Source organism: Grampus griseus (assembly GCF_964374135.1).
Source record: "Grampus griseus genome assembly, chromosome: 1".
Taxonomy (NCBI): Eukaryota; Metazoa; Chordata; class Mammalia; order Artiodactyla; family Delphinidae; genus Grampus; species Grampus griseus.
The window spans coordinates 31,444,939-31,466,321 of record NC_139017.1 but is presented as its reverse complement, the minus strand read 5'-3'; the positions used below and the strand labels follow the sequence as shown (position 1 = coordinate 31,466,321).

At 39.4% G+C, this 21,383-nt stretch overlaps 1 protein-coding gene across 7 annotated transcripts in view; it reads left to right on the top strand.

The window, feature by feature from the left end:
• The window catches only part of ABL2 (ABL proto-oncogene 2, non-receptor tyrosine kinase), a gene marked incomplete at both ends in the record, with an annotated part of 100,761 nt that extends 83,269 nt beyond the window's left edge, over window positions 1-17,492 (top strand). For 4 of the 7 annotated variants that reach the window (XM_082676480.1, XM_082676478.1, XM_082676481.1 and 1 more), the window contains 10 exons: window positions 3,455-3,750; window positions 6,798-7,070; window positions 8,155-8,239; window positions 9,277-9,454; window positions 10,071-10,255; window positions 11,242-11,394; window positions 12,268-12,357; window positions 15,075-15,248; window positions 15,793-16,026; window positions 16,336-17,492. In XM_082676480.1, the coding sequence (XP_082532606.1) occupies window positions 3,455-3,750; window positions 6,798-7,070; window positions 8,155-8,239; window positions 9,277-9,454; window positions 10,071-10,255; window positions 11,242-11,394; window positions 12,268-12,357; window positions 15,075-15,248; window positions 15,793-16,026; window positions 16,336-17,492 (2,825 nt within the window). Of the gene's footprint in view, window positions 1-3,454; window positions 3,751-6,797; window positions 7,071-8,154; window positions 8,240-9,276; window positions 9,455-10,070; window positions 10,256-11,241; window positions 11,395-12,267; window positions 12,358-15,074; window positions 15,249-15,792 lie in introns of all 7 variants that reach the window. The other 3 variants (XM_082676477.1, XM_082676475.1, XM_082676476.1) reach the window with 1 other exon arrangement.
• Between the last annotated feature and the right edge of the window lie 3,891 nt (window positions 17,493-21,383).

Below are 21,383 nucleotides of genomic sequence, written 5' to 3'. Positions count from 1 at the left end.
GAGCTTCTATGTAACATCCTCTCACTTTTCAGTTTTTATTAGTGGTTAAGAAATAAACGGGTGTATTCTAGATTCTGCCTCTGACTAAAATTAGCTAGGCAATTTGGGCCCAGATACCTTTGGTTCATTCTTTTTTTTTAAACCTGTGTAGGGGATAATGCCACTTTATTTACTTTATAGGATTTTTATTAAGGCTAAAATGAGACGAAGTACTTTAGAAAAAACACCACACGATATATACATAGACTTTACTCATTCTCAGAATTCTGTACTATACGTAATATGCCAGCATTCACCTGCCACAAAGGTAAGGTTTACCGTACACCTCTTCTCACTGGACTGTGGCTAAGATGACATGTTGCCAGACCCCAGTGCTACTCTAAGTGTTGTTCGTGGACTGACTGCCTATTTGAGAACCATTCGTTACCAGTCTGCACTGAGATTAAGAACTTTCACTCAAAATGTAAAACAACTACATTGCTAAGTACACTATTTATTATTTAGTTCAGCTGACATTTTCCTTTTTTGGAACAAGACTTTCAGCAGGAAGAAAGTAATCCAGTGATTCACATTCTGGCACAAGCATCTTGTTGTGGACCTGCTTTGAGTAGCACTGGCCTAGACAACTTACCTCTCATTTGTGTTTATATGGGTTAGTGAAAGGACTAGTAGGAAGGGTTTCTATAGTAGTAACACTCTCAACAGAGTAGTAGTTTATTTTCAGTAGTAAATTCTTATCAAAGGGAACATCGAGAACATGTCCAGGTAAAACCAACCATTATTGGTTTTTTGAACAAGGACAGAAAAAGTGAAACTGTTTTGAGAAGGAAATAGTATAGGACATTCTCATTGTGTACGTGAGTTGGATTGCTAATCTGCTTAATCTTTTCTTGTCTTTTCATTTATGAAAGCTTCCTACTGGGAAAAAATAAGATTCAGGATAATTTTTAGCTAAATGAAAATGTAACTTCAGTGATTATTTGTCGAACATATTCTTTTTATTTGTAAGGGTTCAGAATGAGGTATTAAATGGGAGTGCATATACCAAATTAAGAAGACAGGTCTTCACTCAAGGAATGTTACCGTTAAAATAAAATTTTTATATACATCAATTTTTAAAATCCAGCCAGATTCTTCAAAAACAGAAATCCTTAAAACTGAGTTTCTCAAACTGGGGTATAGGTATCTCCCAGAGGTACATGTGCAAGGAGGTTTCAAAAGTACAGGAAAAGTAAAGCGCATTATTATCTCCTAACATCAATTTACTTAAAGATTTTGGGTGGTTTTGGGGGCAGCAGGTTGGTGATGGTATTTGTACATGTGTGGGGGGCTGTGTTTTATGATGGGAGGAAAATTTTACACAGAGGTTTAGGATAAAACAAAGGACTTCAAAAGCATTTTATACTGCGTGGTAGGTAGTCTCTTTGGGCTACAACACACTCTTTTACCTTAAGATGCTTCAGTGGAGAAGTTGGTGAAGTGAAGACTCAGAACATTCTTTCCTAAATATAATTTTCATGTCAGTTATTTTCCAAGATAGCTCAGTCACCAAGGAAACATTGATAAAGAAAGCCTGTTGATTCATCAGTTACCAGTAATGGCAACTACTAGTGTGCAGCCCAAGAAGTGTGATTCCCGTTATCTTATGACCAACAGTGATTTCTTTTAAAACCTACGAAATGCCAGGTTTTTATCCAGGTTCTTATTAATATAAAACAATGTCATGCTAAAGCTAATTTATGATTTTAAAAGATAAGAAAAATATTTTAAAAATAAAATAGCAATACTTGTTTTAGTTCCTTCTTCAAAGATGATATTTTGCTTGAATTAAAAAACAAAGTTCTCCCAGGATTCCTCTGGCAATAGGGCCAATGTTTATATCCATTGTCAATTTCCATGGTATTCAAAACTTCCAGAGTGGAAAATTCTCCTCCTAACTGCTAAAAAGAGAAAAACAAACAACCAAAAACCTAGGGAGTTTGACTGTATCCTGATTATGATGACATGTCATTATCATTTCTTTGTAAGGAAGCAACAGTAATGTACTTGGTAAAGAACTTAGTCTGTAATTCTCATTCTCTTAGAGTAGTGGAGAAAAACTACAGACTGACAAGTCTTATTTAGCTTTTCTGGCAGCAGTAAGATTTTTTTTCCTCTGCAGATATGGTTGGGGAGTATTTATCAGTACACATGCATTTCCACCACCACATGCCTGTACACTACTATATACCTATATGTATATATATTTTTTGTATGTGTGTGTGTGCATGTGCACATGCATATACTCATGTTTTTTCTCATTGAAATGTCTCACATCCCAGGGTCTTGGGTGAGGTGGTAGGGGCTAATAGAAAGTTATCCTATGACAAACATTTCTGTAGACTGCTGAAAAAAGTTAGATGGCTGCCAGAATAGTAATTTTGAGTTGTTCCTCAACAGCCTTTGCCTGATAATTACTGAGCCATATGCTTTTGATTGCTCTGGAACTCTATAGGAAAGCTTGCATCTCTCAGATATGGGAGCCTAAGGCCTTATAAGGGTTCTTTAAGTTATTTATCACTAATGATACCTCTTTCACCTTCCCTGTTTTGCCTGTGCTGCAAGTACAGGGGCAGGGTGTATGTTTGGGGAGTCTAAAGTTGATGTTCACAGCTTTATTAGATCAAGGACATTGAAGTTGATAGCAAAGATAACTCCGAGTAACTTGTGTCTTGGGTTCCAACTTCAGACTCAGCTTCCCTTTGCTGCACACTAATTTGAGAGGAGCAGATAGGGGTGATTAATTCATCATGGGGAATGGGAGGGAAATTGGGAAATTCTGTTTTAAAACTTGAGTCCTGGAAAAGATTGTGCTTCGGGAGTCCTCACTGCCCACCTCCACCTCCAAGTACTTTTCTTTCTGAAAATGTTGCTGAAAGCTCTGTGGTCGGTTCCTTTTTGTTCTTTGTTTTTTTTACATTGATGGTTTTTGTAGCCTTTGTGCCAACTGAAATTTAGAAGTAACTTTGTATTTTACATGTCTTATCCCTAATCCTTGATTGTGGTTAACACTGAACCATATATAAGATACATTCCCTGACAGACTGTTTTGAGGAAAAAATTAATTTCATTTTTTTGAAGAGTGAGACTGTGTCATTTTCCAGACATTTGAATAACCTTTTTATCTTTGTATGCTACCTTAGTTGCATACATGGAGTTTCTGGTTAAAAACCTTCAAAACTCTGTAGGTAATGTCAGAAAACCATCTCTTAACTATGCTGCTTTTGTTTAAGCTATGAGCTAAAGATATCAATCAGGCTATGGTGACAGCCAAGTTTTCATTATTTTTAAAAATTTTGTTGGCTTAAAAGTTCTTGATTCATTTTTCAGTGAGTTTTAAGTTTGACAGTAGACTGCTTCCATTTGAGGTAGTCTTAACATCTTTTCTTTCATTCTGTGATGACCTCCTGGCCAGGTGAAAAGCTACGAGTCCTTGGTTACAACCAGAATGGTGAGTGGAGTGAAGTTCGCTCTAAGAATGGCCAAGGCTGGGTGCCAAGCAACTACATCACCCCAGTGAACAGCCTGGAGAAACACTCCTGGTACCATGGACCTGTGTCTCGCAGTGCAGCAGAGTATCTACTCAGCAGTCTAATCAATGGCAGCTTCCTGGTGCGAGAAAGTGAGAGCAGCCCTGGGCAGCTGTCAATCTCGCTCAGGTATGAGGGGCGTGTGTATCACTACAGGATCAATACCACCACAGATGGCAAGGTAAGACTGGCTGGCAGCCACCTCTAGGTGTGGACTGGCTGCTCTTTAGAAACAGTATTCAGAACGACTAAAGAATATAGTTTTTATGTCTGATATGAAATAAACTAATCACTGACGTGAGTTTGAGCTATTTGGCATGTGAGAGAGAGCTTACTCTTTTCAAAAGAATATGGTAATGGAAATTAAAAACAGTATTATGTTAATAGTTTAATGATGAGCTAGATTTGAAGGTGAAGAATGAAGAAAACAGCTGTATAAGTTAACTGTTCTCATCATCATCAGTGTATAAGTATGCATATATGCATCCAGTACATTATGTAGAATTTATAAATTAAACCTTGTATCTATGAAAATTATAATGATCTCTACCAGAAAGTTTACCGAGTAAGAATTTAGGCTTCTGAGACTGATGTTGATCATTAATGTATGTTAATATAAATATTTCAATCAGTCATTTAGCAGTTTATATGTTAGAAAGGCCAACCATATAGAAATGGCCATATTAGAATGGAACTGTTTTACTTTATAAATGGTAAAGTATAGGCTTATGTCAGTTCTTCTGTTGAACAGTAAATTTAGATTGAATTGTTTCTTCCACTCTTTCTCTCTTTGTGATATGCATAGTAGGGGAAAAGCACACAGGCTTTAAAGCAAGCAGATCTGGTTTGCTGGGTAACTCCATCATTTATTAACGTTGTGACCTTACTTAAGCCTCAGTTTCCCATCCCATATTATTGGATTCTTGTGAGGATTCAGTAAGATAATTTCCATAAAACATAATGGCTGGTAAAAAGTAGGAGATAGTAAGTTATTAATTTTCTTTCTCTTTTGCATCACCTTACAGACGTATTTTTTCTTGATGAAACCAAATAGAATCAGATAAGTGATGATGTAAGAGAGACTCAACAGATCTACTTCTGGTTGTATACCCAATAGAAATGAGTGCATATGTGTACAGAAGACATGTACAAGAATGTTCACAGCAGCATTATTTATAGTAGTCAGAAACTAGAAACACCCAACTGTCTAACCACAGTAGAATGAATTAATACATTGTGGTATATTCATAAAATGGAATCTCGTACAACAACAAAATTAACATAGTACTGCTACACACACTCTCAGGAAAAACTGTGACCCACCAGCTGCCTACTTTTGTAAATAAAATTTTATTGGAATACAGATACACCCATTTGTTTATGTATTGTCTATGGCTGCTTTCTCAATATTACGGCAGATTTGAGTAATGACAGAGACGCTATGGCCACAAGCCTAAAATATTTACTATCTGGTCCTCTAGAAAAGTTTGCCGACCCCTGTCATAGATGAATCTCATACACATAAAGCTGAGCGGAAGGGGTTAGTGATTGCCAAGGGATGGGGATGAGGGGAGTGGGAATGACTGCTAATGGGTATGGGGTTCTTTTGTAGGGTGATGAAAATGTTCGGGAATTAGATAGTGGTAGTGGTTGGACAACCAGTGAATATATTGAAAAACGCTGTATTGTACACTTGAAATCATGAATTTTATGGTGTTATATATGAATTATATCACAAAAAAAAAGTTGAGTGTGAAAGAAAGCAGGCACAAAACTACTTATTGTGTGATTCCATTTGTATAGGTATAGTTCACAAGCAGGCAAAGCTAATCTAAGGTGTTAGAAGTCAGCAGAGTGGTTACATTTGCAGGGGTAAATAGCTGGGAGGGCACGAGGGAGGCTTCTGGGTGCTGGTAATATTATAATGCTCCATGTGGGAGATGTTTACATGGGTGAGTTCACTTTATAGAAATCATCAATTCTCCATTTATTAATTGTATACTCTTCTGTATACACTAGAAATTTCTTTTTTTAAAAATAAGCAAGCTCCCTTGGGAGATAAGGCCCAAAGAGTGCTATCTTACTTTATACTTCTTACTGCTTATCACAAATTAACTACTATTTTGTTAACAACTCTGAAATAAAATTGTGGCTTTTTGTAAAACGGCCTAGACACTCAAAAGCACATCTTAATGAAATAAAAATTATAAGATATTTGAATACCCTCTCCCTACCAAAAAAACTGAAATCAGTGTTTTTCACATTATGTTCTGTGCAAGATTCTGAGGTGGTATTTCATAAATTTTTACAGGAAGCCAGTCCCCTCTTACCTACTTTAATCGGCGTTTCTCTTCCTTTATCTTATATATTTGGGTTCCGTAGTCTTTTTGCATAAAAATATTTGAAGACCAGTGATCTTGATGATCCAGAGAGAGATTTTGGAAGCTTTTCTCCCTCAAGACTAGAGCTACTTTAGGAACCATAGGAAGAGTGATTTAAATGAGATTAAACTGAAGTTCTGTTTCTCCCTGCCATCATGGTTTAATTCTTCCATTTACCTCAATAGATAATTCCTTATTTTCATATTTTATTAATCAGTATTTTTAAAACTGAAGTATAATTGGTATATAATGTGTTAATTTCTGCTGTACAGCAAAGTGATTCAGTTATATATATATCGACATTCTTTTTTTATATTCTTTTCCATTATGTTTTATCATAAGATATTGAATATAGTTCCCTGTGCTATACAATAGGACCTTGTTGTTTATCCATTTTATATATAAATCTTACATCTGCTAACCTCAGCCTCCCACTCCATCCCTCCCCCAGTCCCCTCCACTTGGCAACCACCAGTCTGTTCTCTATGTCTGTGATTGTGTTGCTATTTCAGAAATAAGTTCATTTATGTCATATTTTAGATTCCACATATAAGTGATATCATACGGTATTTGTCTTTCTCTTTCTGACTTACTTCACTTAGTATGATAATCTCTAGTCGCATCCATGTTGCTAGAAATGGCATTATTGCGTTCTTTTATATGGCCAAATAGTATTCCATTGTATATAGGTACCACATTTTCTTGATGCATTCATCTGTCAATGGACATTTAGGTCGTTTCCATATCTTGGCTATTGTGAATAGTGCTGCTTATTTTCGTATCTTAAGACCAGTGAAATAATGACCTCTTTTAGGTTGGTTTAGCTTTTCTCCACTCTCCTTACCAGGTTTATGTAACTGCTGAGAGCCGCTTTAGCACCTTGGCCGAGCTTGTTCACCATCACTCCACAGTGGCTGATGGACTGGTAACAACACTACACTACCCAGCACCCAAGTGTAATAAGCCTACAGTCTACGGTGTGTCCCCTATCCATGACAAATGGGAAATGGAACGAACAGATATTACCATGAAGCACAAACTTGGGGGTGGTCAGTATGGAGAGGTTTACGTTGGCGTCTGGAAGAAATATAGCCTTACGGTTGCTGTGAAAACATTGAAGGTGGGTTGCTGAGAATTACAGTTTTCAGGCATCTTTTTCTTTTGTGCTGAATCACTTGGAAATATCAGCTTGCCCTTCTTTAGCTTTGGAATGCTTTCCACCCACTGGTGCCAAGCACATCAGCAAATTGTGATGATTAACCCTGGTGCCGTTGCTGACAATGCAGGGGCAGATTATTCACTGAAATGCAGTGAAATCCACATGTGGGGAAGGTTTGTCTCTGGAGGCTGTTGATGTAGATCTTGGTGGGAGGTTAGAAGCACATTATTACTTGTAAAAGCAAAGCAAGCTGCTTTCCTTCCTCAGGACAACCCCTGCTGGACAGAATTCTTCATGCATTGTTGGAGAATCATGGGCACTGTCTTTTCTTGTTCTGTCCTTTATCTCCCTGCTGCTTGTTCCTCCCATCTCCATGAGATTAGATCACTTTTTCTTGTTCTTCATATTCACAGAAATCTTTTTCCTGATGCCACCCTCTTTCTCCTTTAAGCATCCTGGTATCGAATTACAAGTTTTGTCACTCATTCCATTCTCTGAAGATTTCTCGTATGCCTCAGTAGCTCTGGCATGTCACTCGAAAGGACTGCTCTTCACCTATGAGTAGTAGTCAGTTCTTTTGCAAGCACTTATTAAGTGCTTGTTCTGAGTGTGAAACAGTATGTACAGCCTTGCAGATATGCTTTGCTCCTTAAGGAATTTGTCAGGAAGATAAATGTGTAAACAGCTAACTGTTGTCTCCTCTTTCAGAGGCTTGAGGTATCTAGGGAAGTAAACTAGCAGAGAACTGAGTTATCTATCCAAGTCTTTTGTGTTTCACTTGTGATAGGACATGATTGCTGAATTTTACTCACCCTACTAAATTTCACTCCAGTTTCAAATACTGCATAAATTCAAGGAGACATTTTCTTAATTGGACTTGTATAGAGCATATTATTTTGTGATAAAATTTCTTGAAGTAAGTGCTAAAATATTCAAAAGATACCACCTTTTAAAGCTGAAGTTTTAGGATTGTGAGTTGACTCAAATGATTAAGATGGGGCTTGTCCCTTTCCTCTTTTTCTTTCTTATCTTCCCCCCTTTCCAGGAAGATACTATGGAGGTGGAGGAATTCCTAAAAGAAGCTGCAGTGATGAAGGAAATCAAGCATCCTAATCTGGTACAACTACTAGGTGAGGACGCTTGCCTGAACCATAGGTTTCTTCAAAGATACTTGTCCCCCAATACCCTGTTATCTCCAAATCCTTCTTTTGAATCACCATGGTGGAAGCTCCTAGTACAAATCTATTTCAATAAATGGTTGTTGTTTTAATCAGCAGTCTCTGTGTTTAAAAATTACCCAACAAACAGTGACCTGGATTGATTGCAATGTATAAAACTGCCCAGCTTATGGTAATTGCCCCTGACTAAAGTTCAGAATCATTCAAAATGATACTAAACCAAAAACTGTCCCAAAGGTTTTTGCAAAATAAACAGGCATTAAGCAAAGGTCTATGATTAAAGTCCTTCTTTTATCATAGTCATAAAGAGGCATTAAGCAAAGGACTAAGGTGAAAAATTGTGACCGCCCATCAGTTTACCTTTACAAGCAGAAAGTGCTGTGCTGTGATAGATTGGCTTCTCACCTATTCAGATCACAGAGAAACCTTTGACTGAAACCATTGCCTTTTAAAAATAGGGCCACTTTCTTCGGGTGTTCATTGCACCAAACTATCCCAAAGGAAGTAGTTTCTTTTGGTTTTTTACAAGGAGTCCTCCATGTATTAGTGAAATCCTTAACTATGGAAACAGTTATAATCTTTTTAAAAAGCATTATTACATTCTGGGCTCACACAGCCTTCAACATATGCACAATTGCTATTACTTTTAGATAAACATTGTTAGCATGCAGTTGAGGATGGGAATTGTGGGCATGTACAGAACTCTAGAAGTATCAGTAGTCCTGACCCCTTAATACAAGTAACTGCTTTTGCTCAAACAGGCATATACTCAAAATGCATGTGAATTTCCAGAGTGTGATATCAATGGAAGCAGAGACTTCCAATCAGCCAGCTTCTTAACTTCGCTGCATTATTTTTAGAGAATGACATGGCAAGAAAGGAAAAGATTACGGCTGAACTAGACTTTAAAAATTGTCCATTTTTCTTGCCAAAGTGGTTTGGAGTGTTTGAATATATACTAATAAAGCAAGCTCTATTTGAACTATCAGGTGTATGTACTTTGGAGCCACCATTTTACATTGTGACTGAATACATGCCTTATGGGAACTTGCTTGATTATCTCCGAGAATGCAACCGAGAAGAGGTGACTGCAGTTGTACTGCTTTACATGGCCACTCAGATCTCTTCTGCAATGGAGTATTTAGAGAAGAAGAATTTCATCCATAGGTGTGTAAAACCTGATTATCGCCTATGATTAACCATGAAGCTGCCTTGCCTGACATGCAAATAAAGGAAAGAATATGAGAACCTTCCCAGAAATTTTCAGATAACTCAGGAAAGTAATTTTCTCTTTCACAGGGACCATTGTAATGTCATTTCCTATAAACCTACTGTGTATTCTGATTAAAGTATTAATGCGGGGCCTTTGCTGTTCTCAGAACAGAAAGCTGTTTATTTTGCCCGAGGCTATATCCAAGATCTTTTTGCTCCATCTAGCGGCTTAAGTTTAAAAATAGCTTTCTGTCTTAGTAAAGAACTTGAAACCTTGTAGAAGAGCATATGTCACTCACCTCTGAAACCTATCCCACTGTACTTACAAATAGGAACCCGTTTTCTGAAGCCTGCTTTATTGTGGCATCACATAACCGCCTCTTGATGAGTACTCTACAAGTGATGTATAATTAGTGGCTTTCTACCATGTCAGCAATTTTCATAAAACACTGTATCTGTCAACAGTTACTTATCAACTCTGCTTGTAGCACAAAGAACCGATAACAGAGCATTCATGACCATTTTCCAGAACCATCTGATTGGAATCACATTTGGCTTCTCTTTCCCACAGAGATCTTGCAGCTCGTAACTGCCTGGTGGGAGAAAACCATGTGGTAAAAGTGGCTGACTTTGGCTTGAGTAGATTGATGACTGGAGACACCTATACTGCTCATGCTGGAGCCAAATTTCCTATTAAATGGACAGCACCAGAGAGTCTTGCCTACAATACCTTCTCAATTAAATCTGACGTCTGGGGTAAGGTTGGAAGGGACGTTTTTCTGTGTTTTGTCATTTTCTTTATAAGTAAATGCTTAATTCTTTAGAGGTTCTCTTTTATATGATCAGTATCCTTTGCCTTTACACCCGTCCTTCTTCAGTCATTCAGCAAGCATTTATTAAATATGTACTATCTGCGAGGCACTTACCGTAGAAAGAAGTTGTAAAGAAAAAAGTTAAAAAAGTCCCTGCCTTCAGAGCACTCACAGTCTAGGTATTATATTGCACTGAAGTTCTAATGATCCTCTCTGTGAAGCTCCCTGTTTTCCACATTAGGCTTTATTGCTTGTTTCTAGAGCACTGTGACACAGAGTAGCAACCTCTTTTCAAGGAAGGCATGAAGTTTCATCTAGAATTTGTCCTTATAACTGATCTTGTTTCTACTGCCCTGAAAAGAAATATGATTTAGTAGAGACTTGGGGGAAAGAACAAGTCTAGAAGTTTGGATTGTGGGCCAGTGGAAATAGTTGAGGATTCTAGGTCATATTTTACCAGAAATCTCAAACTCAGGAATAACCTGTGAGAAAATCAAGCAAATTCTTTTTTCACATGTGAATTTTATCTGATTTTAAATGAGTCCATTTTTATATTATTCCTCTAGTATTAGCTGACTTAAAAATTCTGAAATTCATTAAATAGATCGTAAATTGCTCTAAGAATAGTTTGCTTATGCCCCAGACTTCTTATATGGTCATGGTTTATTTTCCCTCATTGAAGTAAAGGAAATCCAAATAAAAATTGGGAAATCTAAAGAAAACTGTCTTTAAAGTGAAGTGTTCCTTCAGTGAAGTGTTCCTGTGGAAGATATCTTCGAAGAACAAGTCATGTTGTGAGAATTATAAGAGTATACTAATGTTGTAATAGTGTGAATGTCACCCACAATTTGAAAGAGAAGTTACCTAATGGTATAAAATAAATAATAAATCAGAAGAAATATAAAGCTCTTTTTTTCATCCCTTTTGCAGCTTTTGGGGTGCTCTTGTGGGAAATTGCTACATATGGAATGTCACCATATCCAGGTATTGACCTGTCTCAGGTCTATGATCTGCTGGAAAAAGGATATCGAATGGAACAGCCTGAAGGATGTCCCCCTAAGGTGTATGAACTTATGAGAGCATGTGAGTATTTTTGCATATTTTAATTTTGAAGGTTTAAGTGAGCAATTCAGGATGATTAACAAAATTGAAAACATTTTTTCCTCTCAGTGTTGTAAGATTGTGTCCAGCCTCATGACATAGAGTTAGTCAGTGATCAGCCTGTTGGGATATCGTATGCTCTACCAGTGAGTCTTATTGGAATCCAAAGAGTCATTCTCTGTGGCCCAAATAGTCACCCAATTTTCCACAAACATTTGCATATATAATAGGATAATAAGAAATTGGGTTTGGAGATTAGGTAGGGGAGGGCTGCTTTCAGCTACATAAAATGATTGTTAAAGACTATGGAGAATGCATGAAATTGACTTCTGTGATGAATAAAAGCATCTGACTTCTTAAAGATGAGAAAGTAGGAAGGTGAGTAGTGAATTAAACTGCAGTGTGTTTGAATACGTCTTGTTATTTTCCCATTGAGCATTGTTGTTGCCTACTGCCCTGTCTTTGTCAACTGTGAATTCCAAGCTCCGCCTTTGATATACTGTTATGTTTCTGAATGTGTACAACTGATTATTTATAAGAGTGAGTTTAAAGACAGGTTTTACTACTTTTCATTTTTCCAGTGGAAGAAAACTTGTCATTTTCTAAACCATCTCCCCATCCCTATAGTAGAGGGAATAGGAGCTGAGGCTACATAGAAGGATTGGCCCTAGGAAGTGGGTTCATCACACCTCTGAGTCTGGAACTAAGAAACAGCTGCCTCACTATCATTGTGAACTTGCTGTAACTCTGCTTTAACAAGCATGTGTCCTAATGCATGGAACTCACCATCAGGGTGCCCCTGAATATTTAATTCCTGCAAGAAGCTTTTAATACTGTTCTTCTTTTGTTACATAGGCTGGAAGTGGAGCCCTGCCGACAGGCCCTCTTTTGCTGAAACACATCAAGCTTTTGAAACCATGTTCCATGACTCCAGCATTTCTGAAGGTGAGAATCTGGTGATTTACTGTCAGTGGTGGCTAGTTCTGAGTGCTGGGGATGATAAAAACATTTCAAAAATTATAGATTCTTATAATTTGGGACTCCATTTCAAGATACTGAATTCTTGGCCTTTATTATTCTTGTTTTGCTTTTTTTTTTTCTATTTTAAGATGTATATTTGTGTCTCTAGCTCATATTAATTAGAAATTAATTCAGTCTTTTCAGGAAGAGTATAAGTTCAAGTTCAGCGGTTAAGCATTAACACAATGCAGGAAAGAGAAGAGGAAAAAATGAGAATGAAAAATATTTCAACTCTCTAAACCACACCTATAAAGACAGAACCAAGTCATAAAAGCAATATCCAGAAATTCCATTTCTGGAAATAGATCTTAAGGAAATAATTAAGAGTATGAACAAAGATTTAGCTGTGAGGATGTTACATCAGAGTCTAGTTTATAATATTGAAAAATTAAGAACAATCTAAATAGTGTGCCAATTATTATATCCATGTAATTGAGTAGTTAAAATGATATTCTTAAATATATTGACACAGAAAGTTTAGAATGAGAATGTTAAGCTATGAATAGTGAGAATCTTTTTCTTATCTAAAAAACAAACAAGTATATGGACACATACAGGAAGTTTTCTACTTCTGTGTATAATGTCTCTTTAAAATTATCTGCAAAAGTGAAACAATAAACTTGTTATAAACAGAGGGAGACTATTCCTAGAGAGCTAAAAACAAACAATTCTTAGTTATACTTGCCTGTTAGACATTTTGGTGTAGTTCCAGAATTGTATACATACTTTTCAAATTTTTCTTTTCCTTCATAATTGAACAGAGAACTTACTGTTTAAGTTCAAGTTAAAAATGTTAGAAGAGGAAATCAGCTAAGCTGATTTTTGTCTGCTTCCTTAGTGATTTATCATGTCTAGGTAAGAAGAAAGGAGGAAGTACAACACCAAAGTTTAATGAAAAGTATTTTCATCCTCGTCCTTTAATGTATGGAACTTCCGCAGCTTGGGGAGGGCACAGCTTGCCCTTTGGGCCAGATTGAGCAGCTGCCTATCACAGCAGTCTTCTTTCCTCTGTTGCTTTATATCCTATGCAGTCAAAGTGGTAGAAGTCGTAAATATTGGTCAAAGAATTGGGTGCTTCTGTGTAAACGTTTAACTTCTGTTGAATCCTTAGCTAAATATTTCTGCTTCTCTTGAAAATGTTATATTCTTTTAGAAAAGCAACCGTATCAATTTTCAAAGCTAATTTCAATTAAAAATTGCTAAGCAAAAAATTTAACATTATTTAACACACATTTTATTAAGTATTTAATCTGTGGTAAGCACTATACTAGGTCTGAGGACATAGAGATAAGACACAGTTCTTACCTTAAAAGGATGTATATTAGTTGTAAGTGAAAGAAACTTAGCTCAAACTTTTCTTAAGCAACAAGAGGAGGATTTATTGCCTCATAACCAAACCATGGAAAAGCAGGGATGGCGCTAACCTCAGGGTCACTTGAAGCCATGGACTCAAATAGCTTCAGGTCTCCTTCCCTCTTCTCTTTCCTTCCCACACCTTCACCCACCCAATATCTCTTTACGTTTGTTTCTGCGTTAATCTCATCCTCCAGGTGGCATAGAACACAGTTGTCAGCATCCTCATGTCTGTCTCGCAGCTGCTCTGTGAGAAAGGAATCTCACTGGCATGGCTTGGGTTATGTGCCGTGTACCCACGCTTGTGGGGGGTCAGTTTTGAAAAATAATTACCAAAAAAAAATTGTAAATTAATTACAAAAATTCACAATTTAATTGATCCATACTTCATTTTTGTTCAGGAATGAATAGCAATGTCTGCCTTATTAGTAAAAGCTGCAAAACCCATGACTGCTTTTAATCAGCTGAGGCTTACTAATGGGGTGAACACATTTTCAGGAGCGTCATTTGCTTCACTGGCATGAAATGGAATGGATTGTATCTACCTTCCTTTTTATGCAAGGCGCAACCTGAAAATAAAAATATGTGCAAACATCCGTTTGCTTTGTTCAACCTCTGAACAAGCGCTTAGTAAACAAGGATATCCAGATGACCAGTGAGCACACAAAATCACCCATCATCAGAGAAGTACAAAATAAAACAGTGAGATGGCCATTACACATCTATCCCAGAATGGCTAAAATTAAAATCAAACAAAAAAAACTAACATCAAACTTTGGTAAGCATGCATGGTAACCAGAACCTTCATACAAGTTAGTGGGGATGTAGATTGGTCCAGCCAGTTTGGGGAGGTTTGGCAAGACCCAACAAAGCTGAATTTATGTGCTCCCTGTGACCTACCTGCTCCTATACCCAGCAGACGTGCATAACACTGAAGCCAAAGACACATAGTACAATAGGATGTCCCTAGCACTATATTCATAATAGCCAAAAACTAGAAACAAATATTCATGAAGAAGAGAATGGATGAATTTTGGTGTATTCATGCATTTGAACAATACACAGCAACAAGAAAAACCCTTACCACATGCAGTAACAGGGATGAGTCTACAGATAGAATGCTGAGCAAAAGAAGCCAGACACAAAAAGTGCATAGTGTGTGATTCCACTTACATATTTTATACTCCATTCTTCAGTTCTTCTCAGTTGTATGCCTTTCTGAAAAGAGAAACTCCCATTTTTTGGTCATGAAATTGTTCTTTTTATTATTCCCCTTGCCTTCCTCACAGAGGTAGCCGAGGAGCTTGGGAGAGCTGCCTCCTCCTCATCTGTTGTTCCATATCTGCCCCGACTACCTATACTTCCTTCTAAGACCCGGACGCTGAAGAAACAGGGGGAGAACAAGGAGAATATTGAAGGGCCACAAGATGCCACAGAAAATTCTGCTTCCAGTTCAGCACCAGGTATGAATGAGTCCGTAGGCAGGTAGAGTCAAACTGCCTTTTTTAAAGAGCCTTGGGGTATGATGCCTTTATTTCCACTTTCCTGCCCATTTTCCCTGAGGAAAGTGTGGCTGGCTTCTGTTTTATTTACCACTCTAGTCCTCGGCTCTGCATTGCCAGTGTTAGTAGTCCTGATCTGTCCGTCCAGCATACAACTCTGCCTCCCACTCCATCTCCTAAACTCCTGATTCCCAAATAGTTACTGTCTTTACAGTTCCGGCAACAATTTCTTCATTGAGTCTGATAGATGAAGCCAGGTTGTGCTGTAGTTTCTAGAGAAAAGTTGAATGCCGAGGTAAAAACCAGCGGATTATTTCTTTCCGTTTATATCCCATATTGCATTTGGAACAATAGCGTGAAATGATAATGTATTTATTAGTTTCCTCTGAGTCCTGCTAACACTTGACATTTAATAGATGCCAACAGCACTCTTACAGTTCAGCCTTAGTAACTCAAATGAGTCACTTCTTATTTTTCACATTACTGATTGGCCGTTTTTTATCAGGCTTCATTAGAAGTGCACAGGCCCCCAGTGGGTCCCCAGCACTGCCTCGAAAGCAAAGAGACAAGTCCCCCAGCAGCCTCTTGGAAGATGCCAAAGAGACATGCTTCACCAGAGATAGGAAGGGAGGCTTCTTCAGTTCCTTCATGAAAAAGAGAAATGCTCCCACACCCCCCAAACGCAGCAGCTCCTTCCGAGAAATGGAGAATCAGCCCCACAAGAAATATGAACTCACGGGTAACTTCTCATCTGTTGCTTCTCTACAGCATGCTGATGGGTTCTCTTTTACTGCTGCCCAGCAAGAGGCGAATCTGGTGCCACCCAAGTGCTATGGGGGTAGCTTTGCACAGAGGAACCTCTGTAATGACGACAGTGGCAGGGGTGGGGGCAGTGGCGCTGCTGGGGGTGGGTGGTCTGGCATCACAGGCTTCTTCACACCACGCTTAATCAAAAAGACACTGGGCTTACGAGCAGGTAAACCCACAGCCAGTGATGACACTTCCAAGCCTTTTCCAAGGTCAAACTCTACATCTTCCATGTCCTCAGGGCTTCCAGAGCAGGATAGGATGGCAATGACCCTTCCCAGGAACTGCCAGAGGTCCAAACTCCAGCTGGAAAGGACAGTGTCCACCTCTTCTCAGCCAGAAGAGAATGTGGATAGGGCCAGTGACATGCTTCCCAAAAAATCAGAGGAAGGTGCCGCTCCGACCAGGGAGAGACCAAAAGCCAAACTTTTGCCCAGAGGAGCCACCGCTCTTCCTCTCAGAACCCCCTCTGGGGATCCAGCCATTACAGAGAAGGACTCTCCAGGGCTGGGGGTGGCTGGAGTGGCAGCTGCCCCCAAGAGCAGAGAGAGGAATGGTGGGGCACGACTTGGCATGGCTGGAGTCCCAGAGGATGGCGAGCAGACAGGCTGGGCTGCCCCGGCCAAGGCTGCGGCGGTCCTCCCGACCACTCACAACCACAAAGTGCCAGTCCTTATCTCACCCACTCTGAAGCACACTCCAGCTGACGTGCAGCTCATCGGCACAGACTCTCAGGGGAATAAGTTCAAGCTCTTGTCTGAGCATCAGGTCACTTCCTCTGGAGACAAGGACCGACCCCGCCGGGTAAAACCAAAGTGTGCCCCACCCCCGCCGCCAGGGGTGAGACTACTGCAGCATCCGGCCGTGTGCTCAGACTCCACGGAAGAGCCCACGTCAGAAACACAGGAGGGAGGGAAGAAGGCGGCTCCAGGGGCAGTGCCCATCAGTGGGAAAGCTGGGAGGCCTGTAATGCCTCCACCTCAAGTGCCTCTGCCCACATCTTCCATCTCACCAGCGAAAATGGCCAATGGCACAGCAGGTACTAAAGTGGCTCTGAGAAAAACCAGACAGGTGGCTGAGAAAATCTCAGCTGACAAAATCAGTAAGGAGGCCCTGCTGGAATGTGCTGACCTACTGTCCAGTGCAATCACAGAACCTGTGCCCAACAGCCAGCTGGTGGACACTGGACACCAGCTGCTCGACTACTGCTCAGGCTATGTGGACTGCATCCCCCAAACTCGCAACAAATTTGCCTTCCGCGAGGCTGTGAGCAAACTGGAACTCAGCCTGCAGGAGCTGCAGGTGTCTTCTGCAGCTGCTGGTGTGCCCGGGGCAAACCCTGTCCTTAACAACTTACTGTCATGTGTACAGGAAATCAGTGATGTGGTGCAGAGGTAGCCACCGTTAGCCGGGTGGGAAGATGCACACATTTCTGAGGGGAGAGGAAAAGGGACTTGTTTTCCTGTGTTCTCGTTTCAAAAAGTGGAAGACTGATACTTGAGTGTGTTTCTGTGAAGTACCTCAGATCTCTGAGTTCTCACGTTTACAGGTTCATCTCAAAAATAACAAAAAGCAAAACCCATAGGAGAGGGAAAATAGATGGGGGCAGGGCAGTTGTGGACCGGATTGGAAGCTGCACTGGGACATCAGGGAACATGCATATGTCGTGCCATGAAGAACCAAATCCAGCCCGTTCTTACCTGGAGTGATGTGAGCTGGTTAGGGCTGCTCCAGCAGGGCCGCAGGGACTGTGCCCAGACAGTGCGTTGGCTGTGGCACTCATTCTGCACCACACAGAAGGGAATTGACTTGGGGCCCCAGTAGGTACTAATGGTGATTATGCTCCAACTCATCTAACTTATTGGGTGGGACAGAAGAAAGCTGGGAATGTGCCAAGAGAAGTTTTGTTCAAGGCTGCTGGAAGCTACTGTTAGCCTCGCTTCCACAGGTCACTGCTGCAGTAAGAACTGCAGATCAGATGGCTAGATGCAAAACTGGGAAATGTGGTTCTGTCAGTATGCTTCTGTCCTGTTTTCCATAGGTGTATTAATTGGTACAGGAGGTAAAGAATGCTAGGAAGTATATTTAGGGAGATTGAAGCCTTCTCCTAAAATCTTACATTACTTAGCAGAAGCCACTTCTCCCAGGCTAGTATATTGTTTCCAAATGGATCAGGATTGGCTTTCTGCTTGTTGGTGCCTATCTTGTAAACCATAGGCATAGGAGTCTCTTTGGTAATTCTTTTCTCCCCCTTGCTGGGCAGGCTGTCTTCCTTTATTCCTGGCAGCATTCAGGGCATTAACCAACACTGAACATTATTGAAAACAATGGTCATGTACAGGTCTCACAGGGGAATCCTTTTCTGTTACAGTGCCCCTGCATACTGACATACCGGCAAAGGACTTGAGCAGCTATATGTTTCTTTATCAACTAAAATGCCAGGGAAAGGGTGTCTTCTTGAAATCCAGTGGTCAGCCTAGAGGTCTGTGACTGAGTGGAGAAGCTGGCTTGGTCCTAATGGCTGTTTCCCCTCCCTCCCTTATCACCTTAGACCCAATCTAGGTGGAGAATAGGGAGAAGCATTCTCTCACTCTACAGTTTCAAATGAATCACCCTAAATTATTCTCACATGCTTTTCTCCTCTCACATACTCCCCCTGCCAATTGTTGTGCTTGTTTGTAAAGATCATATTGGGAATATTCTTTGATATTTATTTTATCATTTCACCTCTATTTTAAGAATGCATAGTTGAAGGAGCAAGTTATTTTCGGGGGACACCAATTAGATCCCAGAAACCTAATGATTCCTTTTCCTTCCCTATTCAGTTGTTGTTATGGAAGTTAATTAGGATCACTTCTTAATTTAGAACCAAGTCTAATTGGTTAGATATTATTAATACTTTCGACATCAGGTCTAATTCCAGTGACCACTTCATTCTCTTCTTAAAACTTTATGCCCTCTCCATTCCTGCCTCCAAGGAGAACGCAATATAAAAAAAATACATTTTTTCCTCCCAAAGGAATATTAACTTAGGAAGATAGGAATTCAACATGGATGAACAGTGAGTTTTCTTCCTGGCTCTGTCATCGATCCACTGTCAGGCCATAGCCCCATCTCTTAATCTATTAAATGGAGGTAATGATACATGTTATCAAGGGTGTTTTGCAAATAAGTGTATAGTTATCCCTTTGAGAGTCTCTCTGGAAAGCTCTTCAGTGCAGTATTGTTATATATGAATACAAGTTTTTCATTCTCTTCTTTGCTCAGCAACAGATAATGAAATTTAAAACTGCTGAGATTATACTAATTGGGCTAGAATACTAAGGGGGGAAAAGCGTTTTGGATAGAGTTTGGCATCTTTGACCAAGGAGGAAATTTAGTTTTCATTAGAAAGAAAGGAACTGATTCTTACTGTGGGTGTTCCAGAGGAGTCCCAGGCCAAGAGAAGGATAAGAAGGGAGGAGACAATACCGGGCATTCCTTTCAGGGGTTGGGTGATCCCTGTCTGTCTGTTACCTACTGGTGGAGCACAGGCAACTAGTGATCTGGCTAATCTCCTTATAATGGTTGGAAGAGTTCCCTTTAACTTGGATTTAAAAACCAACAGTCCTCCTACCTTCTTCTTCGCCACTCTCCTTCATCATATATTTCCATAAACTTGAAATCGTTTTAGCAATTAGCCTTTTAAGGGTGGGGCAGGGAAAGCTAAAACTTTGGAATATTGTTATGCTGCTTTTTAAGTTTATCCCTGTCATTGTGGATGCAACTTGAGGGATTCTAATTGTTTTTCAGGGGATTTTTTTTTTTTTTTTTTTAAAGCAAGGGATCTTTCCTTGAGTGCTCTGAAAATAAGCCTTGGAGGAACACTACTGAGTGTATTTAAGCTCCCTGGTTTTCTCATCGAATAACAGTCTTTGAGGGTGGGGGCTGGGTCTTTCTCAGGTGCCGCACCTGGCTCTGCCTCGTCCGCAGTAGGTGCTCAGTAAGTTCATGAACAGAATGGATTTTTTTCTCATCACCGTCAAGAGTAGCATTGACTGTTGTAGCACACCCAGCCACGTGATGCTTTAACTGTGTAACTTCAGGAGTTGAGGGCTCAGGGTTCAGGTTAAAGAGGCACTGTCAACTTACTATAAAAGTGTAACTTAGGTTTTTTCCATTATCTACTTGAAAAGGACCAGATTTTTTAAATAACCATAGGTAAATTTAAAAGTTTGAATTCAAAGCAGAGAAAACTGCTTTTAGAAACTGAAAATGTAGTTTAATTCTTATCTAGTTTGAAAACAAAGCAGATAGCAAAAGCCCTTCTACAAGGTGTTGAAAACTTTCTAAAGTGGTTATACGTATTGTATACCTTTGGGGTTACCACACCTTCAGTCTTTTCATGCACAGATAATATGATTTCAGTTTAGATTTACTACCTTAAAATGCAGTGTTTAGAATACATCTTGATTGTGCTTTATGTGAAGTATTTTCTTAAAAGGCTTTGTGTAAAAATGTGTATATTTTCCTACAGATCTCCATCATGATTTTCAGAGATATAGCCTTAAAAAAAAATTGGCCCTGAGAAATTTATTCAGTGTTTCTCCAGATGACATTGAGGTTCTTATAGTGGAGACCCTTTCTCAGCTGAATTATGGGGTTTAAGTTAGAATTTTCTTACAATTCAGTTGCAAGTTAGCTAGTAAAATAGTGCCCAGTTAATAAAATGCTGACTTTCCTAAGGCACCACCCATATTTATTTAACAAAATCATGGAGATTTTGAGCTTCAAGGATACAGTTTAGATAGTGGTTAAGAGTTTAGACTCTAAAGCCAGTCTAGAAGGCAAGTCACTTAACCTTCCTGGGCCTTAGTTTCCTCATTGGAAAACAGGGATAATAATAGTAACTACCTCAGGGTTGTTGTAAGGATTAAATGAGATAATGTGTGTAGAATAGTTAGCTTGAGTGCCTGGCATGTAATGAGTACTCCATAAATGTTAACTACTACTACTATTATTATTAACGCTTATTCCAGTGAGTCTTAGCCAAGGATGTGCAACAAAATTTCCTGGGGTTTAAAAAAAGAAAAACAACAAAAAACCTGATGCGTCGGCCTCACCCCAGATCAAGAATTCCCCGTGGGGTTGGGTCTCAGCCAGTGTGTTTTCCAAGAATCTCTCCAGGTGTTTCAGACACCCAGCACTGTGTGAACACTAGCAATACCCCAACTCTTTTTTTTTTTTTTTTTACAGCTTAAGAAATTGGAAGAGAGGATGGTTAAGTTACTTGCCCATATTCTCAGAGCA